The sequence below is a fragment of the Durotheca rogersii genome (genome assembly GCF_024521655.1).
Source record: "Durotheca rogersii strain YMJ 92031201 chromosome Unknown GGS23scaffold_17, whole genome shotgun sequence".
NCBI lineage: Eukaryota > Fungi > Ascomycota > Sordariomycetes > Xylariales > Xylariaceae > Durotheca > Durotheca rogersii.
In genome coordinates, this window is record NW_026251248.1 from 160,472 (window position 1) to 179,599 (window position 19,128).

Here is a 19,128-nt window from a genome sequence, read left to right on the forward strand (position 1 = left end):
TGGGTATGCCGAGGAAGCGCTTGGTCGGAGTGTTTTCCCTTTAACGTACCTATCTAGAATCAGAGCCAGACATGTCTCCCTCGACCACATCTGATTCTACAATTCTGTCAGATTGCACATAGAGTCGGAACGGGAACACCATGATCATCCCGAGCCCTCGCCATGCGCAGCTGTAAACATAAATGACGTCGTAAACGGCCCCCAACCTTCACCTCTCTTGTCTTGGGTTCCTACTCGTGTGTTACTCAAACATTAACGCAGACTGTATCTCAAGTCGTGCTATAGGAATACCAGCTTAGGGCCTAGGGCTGCATTGCCGGAATAATACAGCCAGGGGTGCGGAGGCAGAGAGATTTATATCCATTTCGTGTCGCCGATACACGTCGCGAGCTTCCTCCGAACCCCCCGTTCCGTATTCCTGCTTGGATATACCTACCTGGCTCTTTTATCGGCATGCAAAGTCCCCTCGATAACCTCCGCCGCGATCTTCTAGATGCTCACGCGTTATTCAACGTGCCCTCTTCACTCTTACCGCCCTTCTCACCCTTCTCGTCCTTATCATTCTTCTCGCCCTTCTCGCCCTCCTCGCCCCTCGCGCCCTCCTCGCCCTCCTTGCCCTCCTCGCCCTCCTCTCCTCTCTCGCCCTCCTCGCCCTCTGGCTCACGATTGCTTCCAGCCAACGCGACGTGGCGCGAGTAGTCGCCTGGGCCCTTACTACCGTCGGGCACGTAGAAGCGCTTGTCGAGGCGTGTAGCCGTCAGGATGCTCAGCATGAGGATCTCGACGACGAAGTTGAAGACGTAGAAGGGCGCCTTGCCGTGGTACCAGGCCGGGTCATTGGACGGCCGCGGGCGCGCCCACGCCGTCCCCGAGCGGAATCCGGCGTTGAGCATGGATAGGCAGGCGACGGCGAGCACGATGGCGGCCTTGGCGGCCATCGACCCCGTCCCGAAAGCCTCTTCGTCGCCGGACAGCGGCAGCAGGTAGGCGGCGGCGAGGACGAAGACTGGTAGCGTGGTGAAGACGAGGATGTAAGTGCCAGCGGCGAGCTGGATGTCGCGGCAGACCTGGAGGGTGTGCGGGTTGAGGGAGTAGACAGAGAGGACGATGGCGGTGATAACCATGACGAGGGCGGCGGCGATGGCGGCGTAGAGAAGGGCGCAGGTGGCGCGCAGCGCGGGGTGCCAGCCGACGCGGGGGCGGCGGGCGCGCAGAACACGGAGGGCGAAGAGCAGGTCGAGAACGTAGACGATGAGGACGCCGGCGTTGACGAAGATGTTGGCGGCGATGGAGAGGCGGACGTTGGTGGGGCGCGCGGCCCAGGCGATGCGCAGCACGAGCGTGGCCACGCGTGCCATGCAGAACCCGAACAGGAACACGGACGGCAGGAACTTGCGCCCGGCACGCCGGTTGTACTGGAAGATAGCCATGTTGGCGGCGGCGAAGCCTAGGAAGACGGCGATGAGCACCGCCGACACGGGCACGTCGGGCACGATGGTGGGCAGGCCGCCCACGCCGGCGGTCAACGGCCGGTACGGCGGGCCGGGGCGGTTCTGCTGCTGTTGTGACATGTTTACGGGTATGAAATACGACGCGCTGGACAAGTATATCCTCTCTCACGCTCCCCCCGTCGGACTCGTCCTCGGCGCAGGAACGTCTCGCAGGCCCAGGGCGCTGGGATGGTAAAACAGGGCGGTGGTGGCGCCGACGCCTAGAGCGAGAGCAGGTTGCGTAACGTGTCTACGCGCGGGTGATCGTTGAGGGCGGCAGTGATGTTAGACGAGATGGCGGCAGTTCATAAGGGCGAACCCGATCAGTGCAAAGGACGGCGGGCTTGACTAACCAGGCTGACCGGGACCAGGTAGCCGGATAGAATGCTGGTTTTGTTCCTGAGACCGCGTCTGCGCATTCCAGCGGGACGAAGCAAGGCAGACAAAGGTACGGGTATGGCGGGCGGCCGACGTCGCCAAGCTGCTGATTATATATGAGTACGGGTGCTCGTGGATGCATGCGTGTGTGTCTGTGTAGGTGCCGACACGTAGGCATGGGTGGAATATCTATAAGACACACACATACCTCCTATCTCTCGCCCTACATACCTGGGTAGATACATCCGCCTACATTAACTGCCCCCACACCCGCCCGTGTAATATTCATGTGGTCAGGGAAGCGGGATTCGGGTTAATCTAACGACGTCGTCCCAGCTTGCTTCGCCTTTGTCTCACCGGGAGCACTTAAAAGGGAAACATGAGTAGAAGAAGGACAGCCTGGCACAGCTAGCGAGGGCTCTGCCAGGGTGGGCACCAGCTGAGCGGCGGCGGCAGTGGAATGCAGGTAAACACAGCTGATATCGGACTACGGGGAGTCTTTGCGTGTGAGCTTATGAGTACGAGTAGACTGGCAATATTCGCAGGGGGCAAGCTAGCTGGATTCGTCGCCTCTTCGCGAGACCCGAGGACGCTTGTTGGCGGGCGGAGCAGAAAATGGCTTCAAACAGGAAGACGTGGTTGGCAGGTCGCGCTAACGGCAGATCGCGGACGTTGTCGAGCGCCGACTCGCCGACTGTGGAGCCCGCCGGCTGACCCTGCTACCAGCGTAGGGTACCTACCTAGACGTTCCTGCGTACCGTCTCTGGGCCGAGGTACCTGTGGATACGCACAAACGAGGGCGACCGACGGGGGTACCTCGGGGCGGCCACGGTACAGGCGAGAAGAAGTGACATTATACCTGTCCAGCCCGGGTCGGTGCGACGCGGCACCGACCTGAACAAGGTGGGGGAGCTGTGGAATGGGTAAGTACCTAAGTACCTTGAGTTAGGTAGGTACCGTCTTCTATCTTGTCTTCTCCCTCCCGGGTGAGAATTCTCTGCCTGCCTCAGTCCTCCCTCTACGCAGTGCCAGCGCCTGTCGGAATGGGCCACAGTGATCAATTTGACCATCAAGTGCTTGGTTACTCGGCTCTATTCGCTACATCTCACCCCGGAAATATGCTGTGCCCGTATCGCCTAGTGGGTTGTGCCGCAGGGTCGACGGCTACGAGCATAACGGTGGAAGAGTAACTGACGCGGTAACGAGCAACTGGGTATCGAACACACAACGAGCTGAACACCAAAAACAATCACAATACACCTACCCACCTTGTAAGTCCTATCGGTCCCGACGGCTCAGGGTGTGCGCGTGGAACCGAGCGCAAAGCCAGGGTCGGGGTGATGGGCGACATGTCTCTCTCCCCTTGTTTCTCCACGGTTGCTCACCAACCCCGGTGCGCCTCTCTCCTGAAGATGGCACCCGTGGTAGGAACAGGGACAAACACCTACACGCAAAACACGCACGTCCAGGTATCTCGATATTTAACGCATCGGTCGATCCACCTAACCACGGACCCGTGACCGTCTGCGTAACTTCGATGCGTCCGCGACGGGTGTCGAGAAAAGCAATGTGTCACGTCGTCACCCGTTGGTGGTGGGTGTGTTCGGGCAAATAATGGCAGCGTCAATTGTCCGAAGCCAAAACGAGCCAGCACCCGTCACCCGTCCGATCGTCACAGGTGGCGCGCTGCTACCACAATTATTAACCCGAGAGCTGTAGCCACTGCCCGAAGGAGGAGGCTTTTGGTTGCAAAAAGAGAAGAAAGGGAAAAGGGAAACACGGCTGGCCGGCTGGTCTCCCGACAAGCGATAAGCCCAGCGCCGTCGGGCGTGTCGAAGATCTTCCTCTCTCTCAGCGTCGTCTCTAGATCGATGTGACCTCTCTGTCTAGAGTAGGTACCCCGTGCCAAGGCCGCAGCGATGCCATAAGGTAGGTAGGTACCTTAATTAGACGTCGGAATTCTACTTCGCGTCACGACGCCCATCCCCGCTCCTGTTAGGAGGGAATACTTCACCTCACGTCACTCGACATGCGTTACATACCTACCTACATTGCGCATCCCGTAACCATCCAACGCGACGCGCATCCTCTCCTTATCACGCCAGCCATTCGCCCCTGCGTACAGGCACCAGCCCGAGGTTCGGCGCATTGGGTGGTGCGTCAGTGTACGGATCAATTTTACGCTCTCCACGAATTCCCGCCTGCGTGGAACGGCGATACCGAGAGAATGAGCCTACCACAGCCCCCCCCCGCAACTCTCTACGTAACGGCGCGTAGGGGGTACAGCTGCTCGGCTCTAATATTATCTTCATTTTCCTTTTATATTACCTCCAGTAGGAACGGTGTGCAACCCTATTTATCTATCCCGTTGCTATGAATTCCGCACTTCGCTGCATGCTCCAAGAGATCGACAAGTACATGCTGATTCCCTCATTAAATACCTAACCAAGTACGAGGAAGCTCTAGGACCAGACGGCGTGTAAAAAGGTCTCCCCACCCTCCGGATAGCTTGGGGAAAAGCGCCAGATGCAGAGTTGCTGCCCTGGGAACAGCCATCCGGATAGTCGAAGCGGCGGTATAAATTCGTATAGCAGGTCGTAGGAAGATACCGGATGCCAAACTGGTCGCCGATCCGGAGAGGGTCTGCCCGGATAGATAATCAAACTCGTCCGTGAGCACCGGCCTTAGGAGCAGTCCGAGCTACCGTAGCGCAGTCTCATCGCCGTAAGCCGATCTGCCCGACTCAAAGTCTGCCCGTGATCCTCTGCGATCTCGTCGGTGAAGCCTTAGAAATTCCTCGGACCTTCTCCGCCCGACGATCTCCGTTCTCACCCCCCTGCACCCCAACGGCACTCTGCGCCACGTCCCACGTTACCGTCCGACCCGTCCGGCGCGTCGGCACCTTGAGAGGCACCTTGGAGGCGAAACTAGCGCGCAGGCGCTCGACCAGATGCGAAACGCTAGGTTTATATGAACATATTATTAATTCTATTCCGGGAGAAGATGCTTCCAAAGCTCCCGGCCACCACTAGCGGGATCCGCTTCGCCGCTCCTAACGTGAGCGATAGAGAGACACCGGAGTGCGGCCTGCCGAGAATTTGTGTTGTAACGTTCGAAAGCACAGACTCGCATATGACAGGCCGACCGGGACGTAGATCCTCCAAAGGAAGCGATGTCTCACGGTGTCTCAGTACTGGCGGGTATGCTGCGTTGAAGATCGACCGAACTCATAGGGTGGGGACTTGTCAAAGCCATCATCTCGTCGATCTCAACGACAAAGCGGACAAAGAACGGGGTCCTGCAGGGTCATAGCAAGCGAAAAATACAATGTAAGACTGGTGATAGGATTCAAAAGGAAACAATTGATTATTACTAGGCCCGGTTGAAAGAAACAAAGCGGGATGGTGTTGATCGTACTCCGCCCCTTTGTCGATACTGGAACAATCCTATTTTCACAGCAACCAGAGGAAGCACCGCGCACCATAAAACCCGGCGCTTCCCCAACTGTCTCGCATTCATAAGTTTCACCGCAGGGAATCTGAGAATTCAACTGATATAATCTCTTCGACATCTCGGCTTCGCAAGCTTTCTTCAGTGTTCATCGCAGCTCTCCACATCATACAACCTAACATCCACCCTCCTCTCTCCAACTCCCCCGACAGTACTATCGACGGCGCAGAACCGGCAACTAAAATGAGAGGACTCATCCGAGCGCGTTCGAACACGCAGCTACCCGCGATCCCCGAAGACAAGCAGGCTTGCACCCAGACCAAGGCGTCCGCCCTACCGCCGCCGCCACCGGCCGCGGAATCGTGGCTTAGGGCTCCGATGCTCGAGCTCTGGCGCCCCGAGAACGACCCCGTGAAGCACGCAGAGAGCGCGCCCAAAGCTAACGAGGCCCCAGCGCGGCCCTGTCAGGTGGTCGTGCTGTACCACACCTGCGGGTGTCGGTCGGCGGCGGCGCCGGTATACTTCTGTTCAGCGCCGGGCTGCGCGCACGTCGGCCGGCCCACGACAGCTCTCGTGGGGCAGCTGCCGTTCGCGTGCGGCGGCGCCGGCAACGACGCGTGCGGCGCGGCGGATCCGGCGCGCACCGAGTTCGTGCGCGAGATCGACACCGCGGAGCGGCTCGCACCCCTGATCGTGCTAGAGGACTGCGGCGGCGGCGCCCGTGAATTCCTTGACGGCATGCCGCGGGCCGGCGCAGCGTCGCCGCGGGCACAGAGCTGGGGCGCTGCCGAGCTCCGGAGTCACAGCCCCGAGGCCGGACGGCCCGGCGTCACGGCGCCGAAGGAGGGAGAGTGCGGGAGGGGAAGTGAGAAGCGGCTTGCCGTCGAGCAGCCGGCAAATAGGACGTTCGAGGGGCAGCCGACCCCGGGCGAAGACGGCAGCACCGACGACGAGCTGGAGGGAGACGAGGAATTCTACGACGCGGCGGAGCTTATCGAGAGCTTCCTAAACGCAGCAGCTAACGCTGACGCCGCCGAGGCCGCTCGTCCTGGCAGGGACAGCGATTGCGACAGCTACGGAGACGAAAGTACCGTCGGCATGGACGCCGCAGACGGCCCAGAGGTAAGTGGCGAGGTGCACGGCAGCGACACCGATGCCTACCATAGAATGCTGCAGGAGATCTCCCCCGGTGCGGGAGATGCTCCAGGCGAGAAGACCCCGGAGCAGGAGCAGGGGCGGGAGAAGACGCACGATATGGTTGGTAGTACCGCTTTTCCCCCTCGAAAGAACGCGGGCATGGCCACGGGCGTAAGCGTGCGTGGAAATGCCAACAATGCGGACAACCACCCCGACGAGGACCTCGTCGCCATCGTCGACTCCATGGCGCGAAGGCGGCGGTGGACTCGGACCCAGTCGGCGCCTAAGGCTAAGCGGTCGATATTCGGTAAGGTATTCTCGTCTCTACGGCTCCCCGGGTACGGTCGGAAGTAAAAAGCTACCTACCTGCACTGGCTGTCGGGATGAATCACGTTGGTAAGTAAGTACCCACTGTCTTTAGTGGAGGCGCGTTCGTTCAGTCCGGAGCACGATAGAGATTGGAGTACGATAGAGTAGAGGACACGGAGCGCGATAGAGGCTGGGCCGTTTCAGTGCTTGCTAGTTTCCCACTGTAGAGTCTGTACATATAGGTAGGTACACGCAACAGATCTACTACCTTCAACCCACACAATGCAATTCGTGACTCGTGTGTGTGCCTTGAATATTAGGTAGGTATCTTTTCATCCCCTCCCAGTCTAGAGAAGCCGAGGCTACACGACTCGACGCCGCCTCTTCCCGACGGGCAGTGCTAAACAAATCCTCGGCAAAATCCCATCACTGCAAGAACTGCTCGTGGAAAGTCCCCTCGACCCACTCCACGTCCTCGCCGCCCTCGACGGCGTCAACCCAACGCTCAACCTGGCGGTACGCGAACTCGTTGTCGCAGTTCTGCACCGCGGCCTCGTAGTCACGCAGGTAACCGCAGCGCCGGTACACCTCTACCCACGCGGGGCAGCGCTCGGCCATCTCGTGGAGGAATAGTCGTCGTAGGAGGTATATGTGGTGCTGGCGAAGGGCCTCGTCGTACCGGCGCTGCCGCCGGTCGTTGCCGGTGTCGCCCTCGGGTGACGCGTACGGCAGCACGCGCAGCGGCGCGACCGGCCGCCCGCGCGCCTGCTGCAGGAATGCCGGCAGCCGGCAGGCTTCGTACAGGGGCAGGCAGGACACGCACTCCCAGCCGATGACGCCGCGCAGCACGCCCACGTCGTCGACGAAGATGTTGTCGAGCGAGAGGTCGTCGTGCCAGAGCACGGTCGGCTCGCGGGGCTTCGGCGCGCGGCGCTTCTCTCCCGCCTTGCCGGCGACGTCCTCGTCCGTCGACGGCTCCAGATCGCTGCCGCCGCCGCCGCACGGACTCGCGAGGAGATGGGGCGTGGGGAAGAACTCGTCTTCGAGCCCGCGGAGGCGCTCGACCAGCGCCAGCATGCGCCGCGCGGTATCGCGCTGCGCGGCGTTGGGCGCCTCGAGCCAGCGCTGGCGCAGGTCGGCGGCGACGAGCCGCAGGCGGCGGCGGGTCCACTGGCCGGCGGTGCGGAAGGGCGCGGCGTAGCGGCGCAGCGCGGCGCGCTCGCCCTAGAAGAGCGCCGGCGCGACCATCTCGCCGACGCGCGGCGCGGCGGCCTCGCCATCGCCGTCGTCGTCGTAGTACAGGCTGCCGACGCCGGCGAACGGCTGCGCGAACGCCGCCGCCGCGAACTCCGCCAGCTGCGCCACGACGCGCCGCTTCGCGTCCAGCGTCACCGCGTCCCAGCACGCGCCCAGCGCCGCCCCCGGCACCCGCCCCGCCAGCACCCACTCGAACGGGAGCGGGCCCGCCTCACCGCCGCCGCCGCGCGAGTACGCACGCACCCGCGGCACCGCCAGCCGCGTGTGCTCGCGCACCCAGCGCAGCGCGCCCACCTCCGCGGCCGTCTTGCGCCCGCCCGCGCCCGCCACCGGCAGCGACACCCGCAGCACGAAGTCCTCGGCCCCGTGCCGCACCGCGTACAGCTTGTTGAAGGCGCCGTCGTGGAGCGGCCGCACGCGGACCGGCCCCCCCAGGGCGCGCTCCATGGTCGCGGCGACGGCGGCGAGAGCTGGCTCCACCGTCCACTCGGGCTTCGGCGAGAAGATGTTGCCGCCCTCGTTGACCCAGCGCAGGCCGTAGGCTAGGTCGTCGTTGTCGTCTGGGGGCGGGATCACGGCGTTTTCGGTGTTGGCGTTGGCATTGGCGTTATCATCAGGGTTGGCGTCGTCGTCGTCATCGTATGCCCCAGGGCAGTCTTCGTCGTCGAGAAACTCGGCCGGGTCTCCGAAGAGGTCGTCCAAGCTCGAGGAGAGGGCCTCATCTGTGTCCTGTATGCCTTTGTCTGCCATGACTTGGGCTACAGGTAGGTGCCTAAGCGATGCCCACCGTGCTCTTCGTCAGGTAGGGAGGTAGGTTTGTGTGGTTGGCATGTGAAGAGAACGGGGCTGGCGGGCGCCGTAGTATGGAAGAGAAGTATAAAGAAGGGAGAGAGGGAATTGGATTCCGTACATTTTATTGACGGCGCGACTGACTGACGACTGGCTGACCGACTGACGCGAGTTGGTGATAAAAGGGGTTAAGGGGGTGATGGATGGGTTAAGGGGGCAATGGCCTCGCGTGCATAAAACCAGGTACCCATGAGTGGGTGTAATGTACGGGCACTTGTGCATTTCTATGCATAAGGACCCTGCTCCGAAGGTACCGTTAGTATTAGCGAATACCGGACTTTGGCCGAGAGGACTGGATTAGGTAATTCCGGTGACGATGATTGTGCGTACCTTCCTACCCACCAGGTGCGTCTGTACCTTCCCATGAACCGATCGGCGGAAAAACGATAATCGCACCTTCCCGTGCCCGCCCGGCTTCGTCCAATTTGGGTGTTGAGGTAGGTACTACCTGCCGAACCTACCGCACCTGCATTCCCTGCCTGTGTTCCCTTTTTCGCTTTTTTTTTTTAATTCTTTATTTTTATTTTTATTTTTAAATTTTTTTCCTCCTTCGCTTTTTTCTCCCAACTCCTCCATCCCACCAACAACTCCACCACCCGTCCCTTCGTCCCCTCTCGTCCTTATTTCTCTCCAGCCTCACACGTACTCTCTCCCCCGCATACTCTCTCCCACATAGGTTCCCAATAAAAGGCAGCAAGGAAAACCTATACACCAAGTCCAAGATGGCTGCCGCACGAGCAATTTTCAACGGCATGCAGCGCCGCGCATTCTCAGCCTCGGCGCGAAATGTCAGTCCTTCCCCTCTAGCCTAGTTGCCCCGTCTCAGCTCCTGCTGCCCACCTACCTCCTCCTTGCTATTCTCAGCGGCTGGAATGCGAGGAGAGCAAGCTGCGAAGACCATCCTGACCTCAATTGCTAACCTGCTGGCCTCTCTCCGCCTCTGCCGCCTCCGTAGCTCACCAAGGTCACTGTCCTCGGCGCTGCCGGCGGCATCGGCCAGCCTTTGTCTCTCCTCCTCAAGCTCAACGGCAAGATCACTGAACTCGCTCTGTACGATATCCGCGGCGGTCCCGGTACGCTGAGCCCCTCCAATTGACTCCCATCAGCCATTGGCCGGCTGGAGCCAGCTGTCCAAGGGCAACTGACCTGTAATTGACGCACAGGTGTCGCTGCCGATCTCTCCCACATAAACACCAGGAGCAAGGTAACCGGCTACGAACCAACCCCCGCTGGCCTTGCCAGCGCTTTAGAAGGCGCTGAGATAGTCCTCATCCCCGCTGGCGTCCCCCGGAAACCCGGCATGACTCGCGACGACCTTTTCAACACCAACGCCTCCATCGTCCGTGACCTGGCCAAGGCCTGCGCCGAGTCCGCTCCGAAAGCCAAGCTCCTCATCATCTCCAACCCGGTCAACTCTACCGTGCCCATCTGCGCCGAGGTCCTCAAGGCCCATGGCGTCTACGACCCGAAGCGCCTCTTCGGCGTCACCACCCTCGATGTCGTCCGCGCCAACCGCTTCGTCAGCGAGATCCAGAACACCGACCCTAAGTTTGAGCACATCACCGTCGTCGGCGGCCACTCGGGTGTCACCATCGTGCCCCTCTTCAGCCAGAGCCGCTACCCCGCCCTAAGCTCCAACGAGGCGTTGATCAACCGCGTCCAGTTCGGCGGCGACGAGGTCGTCAAGGCCAAGGACGGCGCCGGTTCCGCCACGTTATCGATGGCCCTTGCTGCCTCCCGCATGGCAAGTGCGCTGTTGCGCGCTGCCACGGCCAAGGACAAGGAAAAGGTCATCGAGCCGTCCTTCGTTGACAGCCCGCTCTACAAGGACCGGGGCATCGACTTTTTCGCCTCCAAGGTCCAGCTCGGCCCTGACGGCGTCAAGGAAATCCTCCCCGTCGGCCCCATTGATGCCAACGAGGAGAAGCTCCTCGAGGCCGCCCTCGTCGATCTCAAGAAGAACATCGAGAAGGGCGTCGCCTTCGTCGCCGAGAACCCCCCCCAATAAAGCACATATATGCGCAACGAAAGGGAAGGGGAGTAGATGGGTATGATATGGCAACTCGGGATGACGCGAGTACGCTATGGAGAATAGCTAGTAGAAAGGGCGTAGGGGGGACATAATCCTAGAAAGGGCGGTATTTCGTTGACGCGCGGATATGCGGTCAGGTGGGCACGCTTGGTCACGGGGCGCGCCCCCTCTCTAACCTGGAAGATGGAGAGGGCAGTGTGGCCTTGTTCTTGTTTCCTTCGGCTTGGTGACGACGGAGTAGATCCCAGTTTCCTCGCTGTCGCCTGCTCTCTCGCTTTCCACGTCTTCGCCGGTAGATATTGGACTATATCCCCTGGCTACCCCTACCAGCTCCTCGTATCGGGGACAATTGTACAATAATAAACGAATACTTCCGAAGATGGAAAATACATGGCTCCATGATACCTCTCTATCCTCCATCGTACGCCCCATCCGCCCTCCCACTCTACAACAGAAACAATTTTCTCCCTTTCCCTCTCTTTTGCTCCCCTGTAGGTGTTGGTCTCCGACGGCGCGCGCGACACCCTCTTCCCCCTCCACAGAGCACATCTCCTCATCGGTCACTCGGCCCCGCCCCGGCCCCGTAGGAGATAGGTCTGTAATAGTTGCTGTCTGTATTCCCAGGCAGACAGAGCCAAGCTCGCCAGCTAGCTAGGTAGCTACCTTGCACCGACCCACTTCGTTTCCTCGATCCGGTCCCCCCCCCTCCCCCCTTACCATGAAAGCAAGCACGCGCGCGCGCGGAGAGGGCCGGCTCACTGGCCGCTCGTGTTGCGGCGGCTCCGCGACGCCTCGGGGCGGCCGATGACGGCCTCGAGCGCGCGCGCGAGCCCGGCCTCGTCGTACCGGAGCATGCCGTCGGCGGCGTTGCGGCGGCCGTACGCGCGGACGCACTCGACGCCGAGGGCGGCGAGCTCGGCGCGGTCGACGCGGGGCGCGCCGGGGCCCTCGAGGTAGACGAGGTGGGTGACGTAGCGGCGGGCGTCGGCCTGGCCGGCGTCGGCGTCGTCGCCGCCCTCGCCGCCGCGGCTCTGCGCCGCCGCGCGCGCCACCGTCCGCACAAAGTCCGCCGCCGTCAGCGCCGCCCCCCGCGGCCCCGTCTCCCGGTCCGCGCGCGCGTTCAGCACCAGCACCTTGTAGCGCGGCCCGCCGGGCCGCGCGAGCGCCGCGCCCACGCCGCGCAGCACCAGGCTCGGCACGATGGACGTGTACAGGCTCCCGATGCTGTACACGACCGCGCCCGCGCCGGCGACCGCGGCGAGCACCTTCGGGTTCGCTAGCGGCCAGATCTCGTGCCCGTACGGGTTGATGTACCAGATGCGCGCGATGCGCGACGGCAGGTCCTCGTCGCCGCCGCCGCCGCCGCTGGTGCTGCTACCGCTGGGCTCGTCCGGGGCGCTATTGCTGCTGCTGTTGTCGGTTCCTGGGCCCGGGGCGGAGGGCGCCCCGCCGCCGCCCTTGTGGAACTCGATGTACTGCTTGCGCAGCGTGGGCAGCGAGCCGGGCAGCGTGGCGTCCTCGATGCGGTCGTGCTCCTCGGTCTCGCTGCGGCGCGAAGACGCGGACGACGCGACGCCGTCGGCGATCGCTCCGGCCGCGGCGCCGTTCCCGTTCTCGGGTAAGGCGGTCGGGGCCGACGGGTGCGAGATGGCGTTCTGGCCGGTGATCTGGGTGCCGTCGACGAGGCCGGCGCAGATGTGGTGCGTGAAGTTGGTGTTGATGGCGGGCAGCGTCGACACGGTCGGCGGGATGCCGCAGATGATGGAGAGCAGGTAGATGGCGGACTCGAGCGAGCCGGTGAAGATGCGTGCCCTACGAGGCCCGGGGGGGCGCGGAGAGAAAAGGGGTCAGCTTGTTGACGCGATCCTTCCTCCCCGTTCCAATCTTGACTTAAGAAAAGTAATGGCAAATAGGAGAGCGAGAAGCAAAGCAGGAAATGAAGGGAAAGGAGAATAGGGAACGGGGAGAAACAAGAAAAACGACAACGACCACTTCCAACATTTTCCCCACGTATAACAGACGGGAGCAACAGTGCGCGGAGGCGCGAGCACAAACCGCAGGGAACAAGCGAAACCGCCTACCCGGTCAAGAAGAGGTTGCCGATGCTGGCGCGGGCGAAGTTGAAGACGGAGCTGGGGCGGGCGCGCTTGACGATCTCGAGGTTGACGTGGTTGAAGACGGAGCGGACGAGCTCGCGCTTCTCGCTCGCGACGGCGGCCCAGAGCGGGTCGCGGCCCTCGACCACGTCGAGCCACTGCAGCCGCGCCCGCGCCGGGTCCGCCGACAGCCGGTGGTTGAACAAGGCCCGAATCGCCGCCCGCTCGCCGTCCGACTCGGCCGCCGGGATCAGGCGCACCAGGCGACCTAGGGCGCGCGCGCAGGCCCAGGCGCGTTAGCGCGCGTAGAGGGGCCAAAGGAGACGAAGACGGAGGACACTCACTGCGGATGTCGCCGATGCCTGGGACCCGTCCGCCGCGTTAGCTTCTCCTCTCCGAACTCGGGCAGCCAGCCCCCGGCTCCCCGGGCTCGGCTCCGCATCCGATGCACACTTACCGGGCCCGCCCAGAACGCGTATGAGCTCGGAGGAGCTGCCGCCGTTGTCGCTGATCGGGATGACGTAGGTGAGCTGGCAGCCGCGGCTCTCGCGGATGCGCTCGAAGACGTCGACGAGGCTGTTCGTCGCCGTGCCCCCGCCGAAGACGACGATGCCCCGCGGCCGAGGCGCGTCCATCGATATCGCGGGTATAGGTAGATAGGCAGGGATTGTATATACCACGCGTGGGTGTGTGTAGCCGTGCAATCGGGAGCAAGGGAGTAAGTATCGGGTCTCCTATCCGGGACCGGGAGCGAGGCTGTCGAGTTTGTGTATGAGAATAGCACAGAGGGTGGAAGTAGGAGGTAAGTAGGTGGGTACCTAAGTGCATATAAACAGGCGGTAATATGGCCTTTATCTTGAATTATACGACAATCAATACCGTTGAGTCTGCTAGTAAAGTGAATCGTACCTATGTGATGCGGATAGGGGGATCTCTCCCCTAGGACGTCAGAAATACGGACATACGTGTATGTCGGAGTATCCTGATCGGGCTAAAACAGGCGCATAGGTAGGTATATATACCTATCTATTCTCCTCACCTTCAACTCGAATCTGGCTGGAATGCTGTCGGATGGCTGCTCGAGGTCTTGGTCTTCGAGAATTCGAGATATATGCCTATATATGTGTGTATATATATATACTGCGTTGCCGCCTAGCAAGTGGATGAGAGAGAATGGATGGATTCTAATACCTAGATAGCGGATGACAGCGGGACTGAATCAACGAAGCGGGATTGGAATGACGTATCTATGTACCTACCTCACTAATCAATTGACCCATCATTTTCCCGGCTCCGATGTAGGATGCTTAGGTAATGATACATCGCTCCCTCCCCGCTTCCCCCTTTTCACCCAGCATATAAGCACCCGGTGATCTCCCCCCGACGAGGTCGAGACGTAGTCCACTTTATCATCTATCCAGTTCAATTCTCCCCGCCTCAAGTACCAAACAGTGTATAGGTATGTGTGTGTGTGTGCATCTCAAGTCTATCATGCAAAGTCTAACTCGTCCTCGTGTATGCAGGACACGACCACGTCCACCAAAGTGCGCAACGCCGACCAAGCCACAATTACCGCCCTGCCTGGTTGTGGCCTGCGGCTTGTTGTTGTCCCTGGTTACCTTCGCCCCATTGGCGAACCCTCTGCCTCCGTTCCTCCAACTTCCTCTCAAACTCCTCCACCTTCTCGAGACGCTTCTTCTCCTCCTCCGCATCCTTCACCGCCTTCTCTGCTTCCTTTCTAACCCTCTCGCGTTCGTTCTGCTCCGGCCGCCGCAACGCGATATCGCGCGGGCGGAAGTCGCTAAACAGTCGCTTGAGCACCACCTCGATGACCCAGCAACCGGCGTAATCGAGAATCATCACCGAGGTCATGGTCGTCTTGAACTCGTCTGTGAATTTCACCAGTTTCATCTGCTCGTTGAGCTCCGGGATGAACTCTGTCGAGCACGAAAAGGCGATGGCGGTGACGGCTATGATGCCCCAGAACATGCCCCGGTTCTCCGTCAGGGATTCTCGGAATGGCCTACCCTGGTAGTTGACGGCAAACGTCGAGATCTGCTGGATCAGCTGTAACAGATACACTGCGCTGTTGAGCAGAGAGGGCGCAAATTCGGCTTCGAGGTCCACCATTTCGGAGCGTCTAAAGTCGAGTTAGCAACCTCCTTCTAAAACTAAACGGCGAGGGTCTGAATATGAACTCACGGCTCTAGTTTGTCGCAGAATCTGGCAATGTAGATCAGCGTCGCGATATGAATCGCGAACTGCCCGAGGATGGAGCCGATGATGTAGACGTTGAAGATGTTGGGCTGCGGTCTCTCCTTAGACAATCCCTCGACCGACCTAGCGCGAGAGATGGACAGGAAGCAGACGCTCATCAGCATTCCGCTGATGGTGATCTGCCCGTCGCCAAATTTGATACCCTCGAGGTACAGGACGCTCAGACTGTAGGCGCTAATGAGGCAGTTGAGGGCCAGGATCTTGTACATCTGGATGGTGGCGACCAAGGTACAGCGACCTTGCCGAATGATGTTAGGGATCGCAATCACGTTCCGCAGCTTGCTCGTGAACGGCGCGGCGACCGAAGCGTCGCCTAGCTTGAGGGTTGGCGGCTCGTCGTCACCGAGCTCTTGTTCCATCATAGCGGTCGTCATCTTATCAGCAAAATCGCTGGCCTTGTTAGCTGCTCCTCGCTGTCGAGCTGTCTTGTGATCGTGGTTGATCAACTGCTGCGCCGCCGGACTAGTTACTGTCTCGATGTTGGTGCCGTTGATTTTAGCCAGCTCCTCGACCGTGATGCCTCGCTTCTGCGCCTCTCGCTCCATGGCCTTCTGGTAATGCGGATTCGAGGGGCCCGGAGGGTAGAGGTGAGCGATCATGATAGGGACCGGCGGGGTGGGTTGGTTGAATCTCTTCATCAGGTCAATTTGCTTCTGGTAGAGTTCCTTCAGCTTCGTGTTGCGAGAATGCTCTGCGATCTTGGTCAAATCCTCCTGTGTGCCGTTGAGGAGAGCGATGCCAATATGAGCCTGCTTCAGAGCCCCGACATCATTCGTGCCGTCCCCAGCCATCAACGTAAAATAGCCCATATCCTTTAGACCTAGAAGGATTTCTTCCTTTTGCTTCGGCGAGACGCGGGCGTACACCCAAGTATAGCGGAGAAGCGATCGCCATGCGGACACGTTATCCTTGAATTTGGCGAGCGCGTACCCAGTCACGCAGATATCCTTGGATTTGATAACCTCGGGGTCGATCGGTTTCGATGGGTCGACCTCGATATGAGTCTTGTCATCCGCGCTGCGCCAGACCAACTTCTCTCCTCCGTCATTGTGTTCCGGGGCGTCCAGGATGAGAACATCGCGGTCAACTATCTCCACCTCCCTAGCTACATGCACCGCAGTGAGCGGGTTGTCTCCGGTGATCATGACAACGCGGTGGCTGCTCTCGTTCAACATCTGCACCGCCTGCTTGGCGTCATCCTTTAGAGGGCATTGGAGAACCAGGAAGCCGGCAAAGACAAGATCTGACTCGACTTGCTCCCGTTTAAGATCGTTGATCCTGCCAGACCCGAGCTCGCTATCGTGCGTCAGCTGCTTGTAGGCAAGAGAAAGGACTCGGGAACCACGGCGAGTGAAGTACTTGAACGTCTCTTCGTAGTGCTGGGGAACGGTAACAAGCATTCTCATGATGGTCTCTGGAGCTCCCTTCACGGCAACGAAAGTACCACGTATCTTACGACCCGTCTTCGGATCGACAGCATTCACAGAGGCGACTGAACTCTGACGTTTCAGGGCCGACGAAAATTGGAACCGGCGTTTGACATGGACAACACCGGAGGTGCCGCCTGCAGCCGTCACGGAGGGTTTCGGCGCAAGGGTATCGTTCCGACCTAGAGCCCATCCAAGAGCCGTCAGGGTGGCTTTCTCCATAGGATCACCGACGATATCTCCCTCGTCGAGCTTGACGAGCGCATGCGCGCTGGCCAGCACAAGAGTTGTCTCCATTCCGACTTGCTTGACAGCAGTTAGATGGCTACGAGGCTCCGTTGTCTCGTGAGCATGCGAGCCAGTGTGGTCAAGCCCCAGTCCGGCGATGCCCTCGACAACCAGATCCTCGCCCGTCAGCGTGCCGGTCTTGTCAAAGCAGGCAATGTCAATACGCCCAGCAAATGGGATGCGGAAAGGCTCGGTACAGAAGATTGCGAACTTGGCGAGGGCCGCCAGACTCGTATTGACCGCCAGACTAAGCTCCATGGGAAGCTCGGGCGGCACAACACTGGTAACGATCAAGACACAATCGAGGAGGAGCTTCGACCTCTTGCGGTCCTTCTTGACGCCCTCATCCCAGACATACCAAGAGGCGGCCAACGCGAAAACGAGTAGGAAGAGGATGAAGAACAGGGCCTCGGCATTGTTGGCCGAGACGCGCTCGGTGGAGTAGATCATGGTTCGAACTAAGCTGCCCTGTGATGTCTCGAAGCCAGTTTTCATCACAATGGCCATGGCGCCCTTGTCCGGGGGCGCAGGGACGCCCGATGCGAGCTTCGGCTTCTCCTCGTCGGGATTGCCGTGCGTGATCTGCAACACCTTAGTCCCACCCCAGAGGAAGGAGTTCTTATCGAGGCCTTCCGTATCCACCGAAGCATCGCCGGGTCGTAGTTGAATCGAATCCTTCAGCAGCGGCGTGCTCTCGCCCGAAAGCATGGCTTCGTTGACAATAACCGTGCCCTCAACTAGCAGCATATCACACGCAACGCCACTGTCCTCCTTGGTGCGGCCCACCGAGAGCAGGTCACCCGGGAGGAGCTTGTCGCTCTGGATCTCCGTCCACTTGCCCAGCCGGTACACCCACACATCGTAAGGTTTGATACTCATGCCCCGGAACTCTGTCAAAGTTCGCTGACGCTGCCAAACCACAGTGCTCTCGAAGGCGACCAGCATGAAGAGAGTGAAGAGCGAGTAGTACCAATATTCGTCCAACATCCATAGGCCGACACAGAAGACCTGGAAGACGAAGAAGGGTGCGACGGCATGCTCTCGGAAGAGTTCAGTAAAGGTAGGCACGGGAATATCAAAGGTGTTGGCGCCATAGTACTGCTCAAGCCTCGTAAGTTCAGCTTGCGAAGCGATACCTCGGGATTTCTGGAATCCGCCGATCTTCGGCTTAGGCTCCGCGTCAATCTCGTAGGTCAGAGGACTGAAGGATTGCTTCGTCGGGTCGTAGAGAAAACGGCGCTTCTGGAACAGAAAGGACAGGCTCGTCTCATCGCCGACCTAGAGGGGCGAGGTGCGCTTGTGTTAGCTGGGATGGTAGAGCGGGGATGGAATGGACGGATGGGGCCGGAGGACACATATCCACCAGCAGCCCAGCGGAGCGGGCGCAGCGGGTTTGACGTACCTTTTCGCGATTCAGCTTGCAGATATCAGCCGAGCCAGCATTGGCGATGGGGATGACCTTGATCAGCTCTGCATCCTCTACCTTGTCGGCCTTCCTAGCAGTGAACTTGGCCTTGAGGTTGACGCTCCAGTTGGTGCTGAGCCAAACCAGGCTCTGCAGAGTGATGATGCTGCCGCACCAGACGAAGGTCCATTCTGAGGAGCCGATGTGCTTCTCATACAACTCGGGGGTGTAGAAGTACCGTGCGAACACGGGCCATATTATGGCGAAGGGGGCGACGTAGGCATGAAAGTAGACGGGGAGCGGCGTGAGCAGCTCGGCGCTCTTGATCTGGGGGTTGTCGACAAGAGCCATTACAGAGAACGCCCCATCTGAGATTCCATATGTCAGAAGCTACGGGGGTTTCTAATTGATCGCGCGCTATTTTCCCCCCTTCTGTCTGCGCACTCGGGATTGTCGGGATGGTCAAGGAGAGGCAGAGAGGCCGACGAAGCGTGACGTTTGGTAGAGTGGTGATGCAGAGAATGGGGGGGTGCAGAGTAGGTACCGGACGGAAAGGTTGCAATTTAAAGCGATAGGCTGCCGCGCTTCGAAAATTGTCGTGACGTGTGGCAAGAATTTTGAGACTGCGCAGCGTCTTGCCAGCTGGCCTCGCCAGCCCGGTATACACGTACGTATTTCAGTACTTGTGTTATGATGTACTCAGTACGAATATGACCGTCCGACACACGGCCTT

At 60.0% G+C, this 19,128-nt stretch overlaps 6 protein-coding genes across 6 annotated transcripts; 2 read left to right on the plus strand and 4 right to left on the minus strand.

Annotated features, from left to right (window-relative positions):
• Positions 1–243: 243 nt before the first annotated feature.
• Positions 244–1,922, minus strand: GGS23DRAFT_137969 (uncharacterized protein). Its single transcript, XM_051511240.1, has 2 exons — positions 1,844–1,922; positions 244–1,740 (listed from the first exon to the last, which is right to left on the minus strand). Exon 2 carries the CDS (start codon positions 1,569–1,571, stop codon positions 498–500), a length of 1,074 nt encoding a protein of 357 aa, XP_051370243.1. The 5' UTR covers positions 1,572–1,740; positions 1,844–1,922; the 3' UTR covers positions 244–497.
• A 3,639-nt stretch (positions 1,923–5,561) lies between these two features.
• Positions 5,562–6,809, plus strand: GGS23DRAFT_598314 (uncharacterized protein; the record flags this gene model as incomplete). Its single annotated transcript, XM_051518753.1, has 1 exon — positions 5,562–6,809. One exon carries the CDS (start codon positions 5,562–5,564, stop codon positions 6,807–6,809), a length of 1,248 nt encoding a protein of 415 aa, XP_051370244.1.
• A 257-nt stretch (positions 6,810–7,066) lies between these two features.
• On the minus strand, positions 7,067–8,921 carry GGS23DRAFT_611533 (uncharacterized protein). The gene is made up of 2 exons (XM_051520420.1): positions 8,022–8,921; positions 7,067–7,988 (listed from the first exon to the last, which is right to left on the minus strand). The coding sequence occupies exons 1-2, from the start codon at positions 8,769–8,771 to the stop codon at positions 7,191–7,193; spliced, it is 1,548 nt and encodes a 515-aa protein (XP_051370245.1). The 5' UTR covers positions 8,772–8,921; the 3' UTR covers positions 7,067–7,190.
• A 280-nt stretch (positions 8,922–9,201) lies between these two features.
• Positions 9,202–10,982, plus strand: GGS23DRAFT_138016 (malate dehydrogenase-like protein). Its single transcript, XM_051511241.1, has 3 exons — positions 9,202–9,658; positions 9,826–9,943; positions 10,034–10,982. Exons 1-3 carry the CDS (start codon positions 9,593–9,595, stop codon positions 10,876–10,878), a joined length of 1,029 nt encoding a protein of 342 aa, XP_051370246.1. The 5' UTR covers positions 9,202–9,592; the 3' UTR covers positions 10,879–10,982.
• Positions 10,983–11,166: 184 nt separating this feature from the next.
• GGS23DRAFT_611535 (UPF0052-domain-containing protein) lies at positions 11,167–13,633 on the minus strand (the record flags this gene model as incomplete). The annotated part of the gene is made up of 4 exons (XM_051520421.1): positions 11,167–12,714; positions 12,984–13,266; positions 13,343–13,360; positions 13,456–13,633. 4 exons carry the CDS (start codon positions 13,631–13,633, stop codon positions 11,658–11,660), a joined length of 1,536 nt encoding a protein of 511 aa, XP_051370247.1. The 3' UTR covers positions 11,167–11,657.
• Positions 13,634–14,210: 577 nt separating this feature from the next.
• On the minus strand, positions 14,211–19,019 carry GGS23DRAFT_575535 (uncharacterized protein). The gene is made up of 3 exons (XM_051516803.1): positions 18,393–19,019; positions 15,201–18,268; positions 14,211–15,138 (listed from the first exon to the last, which is right to left on the minus strand). The coding sequence occupies exons 1-3, from the start codon at positions 18,744–18,746 to the stop codon at positions 14,568–14,570; spliced, it is 3,993 nt and encodes a 1,330-aa protein (XP_051370248.1). The 5' UTR covers positions 18,747–19,019; the 3' UTR covers positions 14,211–14,567.
• Positions 19,020–19,128: the final 109 nt, after the last annotated feature.